This window comes from Momordica charantia, assembly GCF_013281855.1.
Source record: "Momordica charantia cultivar OHB3-1 chromosome 6 unlocalized genomic scaffold, Mcharantia_2.0 BLBB01000006.1, whole genome shotgun sequence".
Lineage (NCBI taxonomy): Eukaryota > Viridiplantae > Streptophyta > Magnoliopsida > Cucurbitales > Cucurbitaceae > Momordica > Momordica charantia.
Window position 1 is genome coordinate 531790 of NW_028275164.1, and position 6000 is coordinate 537789.

Here is a 6000-nt window from a genome sequence, read left to right on the forward strand (position 1 = left end):
CACAATTTAATATCATAGTAAAAAAAAAAGGGATTAAATACGATGATATTTATTTAAATGAAAATTTTCCTTAATTGGGCTCGTTTGCAGCTTGACCCGTATATACACTCTTACGAACGGCGTCGTTTGTTACAACATCACGTCTATTTAAATGCTCCATTTTCCCTCTTCATCAAGTGGATGCGTTGAGATCAATTCAGACTTCAGAAATCAGAATTCAGGTTATCAGATTCCATTGAATAACTCAGAGGAAATACCGAAAGCGCAGTACTAGAAACAAGTTGCTGCATTACTCTTTTGAGCTCCATTCGTCGGGTTCTCGTTTGTTGCAAGGAATTAAATCACTATCGGGGTTCGTTCTTCCTTCCCCATATCTAATCAAATGCATTTTCTTGATTGAATTTTATATTTCGCAAGATTAACGTGACCAAGCGATGAGATTCAGCTCAATAATCTTGAATTTCCGAACAACTCTTGACTTCTTTTATTCAAGAACCGATTTTCTTCGGAAAATGCAGTAGGAGTCTCAAATTGTCACGGAATTCTGGTTTCTAATACTGCATTTGGTACCATTTATGTGATTTTGCCATCCCACGAGCTTAATTCTGATAACAAATCAAGTCATGTCTTATACTTTTAGAAACACGCGTCTTTTGAACTTTATCTGTACTCCAAGATATGTATGTGTATGTGCTGATTAACATCTAGAGGTAAATGTTCATATTCACTTGAAAATCAAGTAACTGAATTTCAAAATTTATTGAATTTGTATTCGGTCTGTTTTGGCCGGAGAACACCAATTGGAATCAAGAACTACATTGTTGGGTAGGTGATTAAAAGGATTCTTGGCATTTAGTAGGTTGTTGTATGCTGGGAAGTGATAGATAAATTGTTTGAGGGCCATAACAATGCAGTCGATTATTTTATACCATTGGATATATGAAAGAGAAAAAAAAAACTTTGTTTTTGACTATGCATACAGAAAATTATGTTCACAATTTGAAATTCTTTAGGGAGTGGTAGCTGCAGAAAGGGAGCCAATGCAAGTCAATAACATTCAAAGAAGACCACACATTCTTCTTGCTGCTTGCGGAAGTGTTGCTGCGATAAAGTTTAGAATCCTATATCATTGTTTCTCTGAATGGGCAGAAGTTCGAGCAGTTGCCACAAGGGCAGCATTGTTCTTCCTTGACCGGGCAGACCTCCCCAAGAATGTCCCTCTTTACATCGACGAGGATGATCTGGCCAGTTGGGGCAAAATTGGTGACGATGTGCTTCACATTCAGCTCTGTAGCTGGGCTGATATCATGGTTATTGCTCCACTCTCTGCAAACACTCTTGCCAAGGTTATATTATATGTTTCATCCTCGTTTATATAATTATTTCCTCATAGGCTCATACTTCAATCTAAACATATGAATGAACTACTCACCACTCTGAATTGGACTAGTGGTCATTGGGCTAGTGAAAAAGTAAAAGGACCACCTAGAATGAATAGGTTCAAACTCCAACCATCGGTATGGAATATTAAAATTATATGAATTTTCTTGGAAGGCAAAGGTGGTTGATGCTTGAAGTATTTACAAAATAAAAAGAAACAAAAAAATTATGTAGCAAACAGGGAGAAAACTAGTGTTCCCTGGTGCAATAGAATCTATGTGAATCAACCCTTTAGTTTGTGCCAGCTTTTAATGATATTTGGAAGAATGGAGGGAAGGGATGCCCATAGCTATGTATTTTACTGAAACATTTCTGTTTGTTGGGGAATTGTGGATTATGTAGATGTAAGTAGTGTGGAACCTACAAAATACAGTTAGTGCATCAAGAATATTGGGTCAAAATTAATCTTGAATGAGTGAACTACCAAGGTTGAGAAACTAAGATCTCAGAGAGTGATATTGTGCATTTGGCTTATCTTTTTGTAGAAATCATGGCATCAATTTAAATTTCTACACCAAATATTCCAGCTTCCTTTATTTTAAATTCAAAGAGATGGTGAGATCAATGTAGCATCATCATGTTTATCTGTTTCGTTACTTCAATTCAATGTCCGTTTGGTGGCGTTCCTGTTTCTTCTTTTTGGTTATCGCTGCTTGGTTTACTATGTGTGGAAGATGAGATTTGATATTTGCAAAAAACTTCTACTCATGGTACGATGTTGTTATTAGATTGCGGGAGGATTGTGTGATAATCTATTGACCTGCATTGTACGGGCATGGGACTACAGCAAGCCTTTATATGTTGCACCAGCCATGAACGCATTAATGTGGAACAATACTTTCACTGAGAGACATCTTGTGTCTGTTGATGATCTTGGAATTACCCTGATCCGACCAGGGTCAATTAGTGGGGAACGGTGCAATGGCGCCATGGCTGAACCCACCCTCATTTCCTCAACCGTGAGGCTATTCTTGGAGTCACGCCGTAAAGGAACAGCCAGAGGCTAGAGCAGTAAAATTGTGAACACCATCATTTTTGGAAGTGAGTGAGATAAATTGGTTGATTTGGTTTGGGTACGAGCTGCAATATTGACCTCTCTGCCCTGAGTAAAGCTGTGAATTATTATTAACCACCCGTGGGTTGTGGTTTTACTGAGATTGGGCGGGGCATGCTGTAAATTTTTGTTTGTACCGTTGAGTTCTTCCTATTGTATCTTCTCACTTGTAATCTTACTTGGCAGCATTTGTCCGGTCTCTGTGTGGAAGTGGAACCCATATTTGTACACGAATAAAGAGCACTGCTGTTAATTATATTCGCTTGCTTATATTTTTTTTCCTTTACTTAGAACCATTGTGGAGTAAGGAGGCTAATAGGTATCTTATTTACTTGTGTTATGTTTCTTGAAAGATCATAAAATCTTTTGAAAATTACTGATAGTTTAATAGTTGTTGAAGGTGTGACATTGATATGAAAATTTTATCTTAAAATAATTTTTTCATTTTAAATTGCTATCTTGTTTAAGATAGTCGTTGAAGGTGTCACATTGATATGAGAAATTTATCTTAGAATAATTTTTTTCATTTTAAATTGCTATCTTATTTAAAATTGACAACTCGTTGGGTCAAAGAAAAAAGAAATAAGGTTTGTATTTATATCTTGAAAACAACCAACTATTTATAAGAATATATGTGCGTAGATTTTTTTTTCTCTCTAGACAAGATTTTTGTAGATTTGCACTTTACATATCCGACATCTGTCGAGTATTTATCATTTTTAACATTTTGCGTAATTTATTGATGAGTAGTAGTTTATTTTGTTACCAACTAATGGGAAAATTAAATTTAAAATTTAGATAAAAGAAAACTTAAATATTTAAAAAATTAATAGAGGAAAATAACAATATTACTGTTGCACATTACATTACATCAGTAGTCAAAAACAGAACATAGCACACAAAATTAGAAAATTAAATGCCTGATCTATGACAATGGATGGCCTCTACTTTCATCCCTGCCCCCATTGTTAGCAGATCAAACACATGCCCCCCCCCCCCCCCCCCCCCCCCATTTTCCAAATTTTCTCTAAAATTAAATTATAAATAAAAAAACAAAGAACTAATATATATAATATTCTAAACTAAACTACTGAGATTAACTCTGCATTAGCAGCAGTAGCCGAGACCTGGTTCTGCTCTCTCGCCACTATCCTCCTCATCTTCGCCAACCAATTCCCCAACTTCAAAACGTGGTCGTATAGGCTCAGAACAACATACAGCCCAATTCCTCCCACGATCCCATTCGATATTGAGTACGTTAATGGCATCAAAATCATCGTTATGAAAGCCGGCGCCGATTCCTTCATATTTCCCCATTCTATATCCTTCACAACCTTCATCATCATCACTCCCACCATTACCAGCGACGGCCCAATCGCCCACGGCGGCACGCTGGAGAACAGCGGCGTGAAAAACAACGACATCATGAAACAAAAGCTCACCACCACCGCCGTAATCCCCGTCCGTCCTCCCTCTCTGATCCCCGCCGACGATTCCACGTACGTCGCCACCGGGGAAACTCCGAGCGCCGCCGCCGCCACCGTCGAGCAACCATCCACGATGTACGCCATGTATTCGCCTTCGAAGTTTCCTCGATCGTTCACGAATCCGCCGATTTCGGCCAATGTGAACAGCGTTCCGGTCGTCGCGAGCACGTCGACGTAGAATATCGTCGCTAGGGCCACCCAAACCTCGCTTCTGTTGAAGCCGTTGAAGCTAAAAACACCGGCTGTTGATTGGATTTTGTGAAAGTCCACCACTTTTTTGAAGTAGTTGTAATTTTTGTCGCCGAATGGGTTGTGAGGGAAGTACGTGACAGCCGTGCCTCTGAACCATGATACCAACGTGACGAAGACGATGCCGTATATCATACTGCCCTTCACCTCCTTCATTAGCCCGTAGGCCATTATTACAAACCCGATTGACCCGAGCCAGAACTTCGGGTTTTGCATTTTTCCTCCGATGCATTCTCCGGTTTCTGGATTTGTACGACTGCAGGCCGTGAGTGTGACCAATGTGGCCGGGTCAGGCCCAACGAGGCCCAATCCTTGGTGGACTTGAAGGCCCACGAAAGCTATGAAAAGCCCAATCCCAGCGGCGCAAGCGAGGCGAACCGAAGGAGGGATGAGTTTAGCGAGCTTTGAACGGAGCCCCAACGCCGAAATGGCAATAAACGCACAACCCTCGACCAAGAAAATGGCCAGCGCGGTTTGGTATGAGACTGGGCCGGACCCGTGAAAGCCCACTAAGTTGTACGCCAGGTACGCATTTGGGCCCATACCCGGCGCTAGGCCCAACGGCAGATTGGCCAGAACCCCCATGGCAAAGGATCCAATCATGGCCGATAAAATAGTGGCGACCATGAGATCGCTCTTGGTTTTGGAAAGGCAATTTTGGTAGCCGGCGTTGGGCTTGAACACGCAGTCCGGCGCGGCGGTACCGTTCGCCGGAGCCGAGCAGTCGGCGATGGAGCACGTGCCGCCGGAGTCGGCGATGATATTGGCGTTAACGGTGATAATATAAGCCATTGTAAGAAAAGTGGCTAAACCGGCGCGTAGTTCCTTGGTGAAGCAGCTGTTTCTTGCTTCGAGTTTGAAATATTTGCCCACCACGCTGCGTGCGATTGCCTTGTTCAAATATCTCTCCATTTTGAGCCATGAATTTCGAATTCCGCCGTCGTCTCCTCCGCCGCCGCCCATATCGGTTTCTCTCTGGTCGATGAGTGGGCGTGTGGGGTGGGAAGATTTATATAGGAATCTGGAAAGATTAGAGGCAGGGTAACGCGGGAATTGGTACGAAAATTTAGAAAAATGGGGAATTGTAAGCAAGAGAGATGGTTTCTTTGGAAATGAAAAAAGTGCACAAAAGTGTTTGGTTTTGAAGCAGGGGTGTAATGATTGTGATGACACGCTTTTCTTTAATTATAAAAATGGCGTTACAAATTTTAGTGGCTTGGTTTGGTTATACTATTACTCCCACTAACTGTATTTCATTTATATAGATGGCAACGATTTAAACAATTTTGAAAGTTGACTTTTGACTGAGTTTATATAAACTCGGGCACATTGGCATTAAGGAATGTTATCAGGCTACCAATCACGGGATTTCGGAATTGTGTTTTATCCATTGAGCATTGTATTTGAATTCGACCAGTTTTGAGTCTAAATTTTATGATTTTTTCCCAAAAGCGTATGAATCATGATGTGTCATCTTTAACATACCTCAAATTGAATGTTTGCTTATTGTTCCTAATACAATATCCATATTTATGGATTTATGTAGGTTAAAAGCATCAATATGATGTTACCAATAAATTTTAACAACATATATAGTGTTTGATTTGTCTATGTTGAGATACGTTTTAATCAAATGACCTGCAAAAGTCTCTCTAATTTTTTTTTCTTTGGACTATTTAATTTACATGGGATTGCAGGGAAATGCCCTTAATTTATACAGCCCATGTGACATTGACTACGAAAGTGTTGGTAAATATATATATATATATA

The 6000-nt window shown here is 40.1% G+C and overlaps 2 protein-coding genes across 2 annotated transcripts; one reads left to right on the forward strand and one right to left on the reverse strand.

The window, feature by feature from the left end:
* Positions 1–164: 164 nt before the first annotated feature.
* On the forward strand, positions 165–2780 carry LOC111006906 (putative phosphopantothenoylcysteine decarboxylase). The gene is made up of 3 exons (XM_022279007.2): positions 165–352; positions 1014–1346; positions 2169–2780. The coding sequence occupies exons 2-3, from the start codon at positions 1041–1043 to the stop codon at positions 2445–2447; spliced, it is 585 nt and encodes a 194-aa protein (XP_022134699.1). The 5' UTR covers positions 165–352; positions 1014–1040; the 3' UTR covers positions 2448–2780.
* Positions 2781–3508: 728 nt separating this feature from the next.
* Positions 3509–5360, reverse strand: AZG2 (Xanthine/uracil permease family protein). The gene has a single exon (XM_088124733.1). It carries the CDS (start codon positions 5191–5193, stop codon positions 3577–3579), a length of 1617 nt encoding a protein of 538 aa, XP_087980859.1. The 5' UTR covers positions 5194–5360; the 3' UTR covers positions 3509–3576.
* Between the last annotated feature and the right edge of the window lie 640 nt (positions 5361–6000).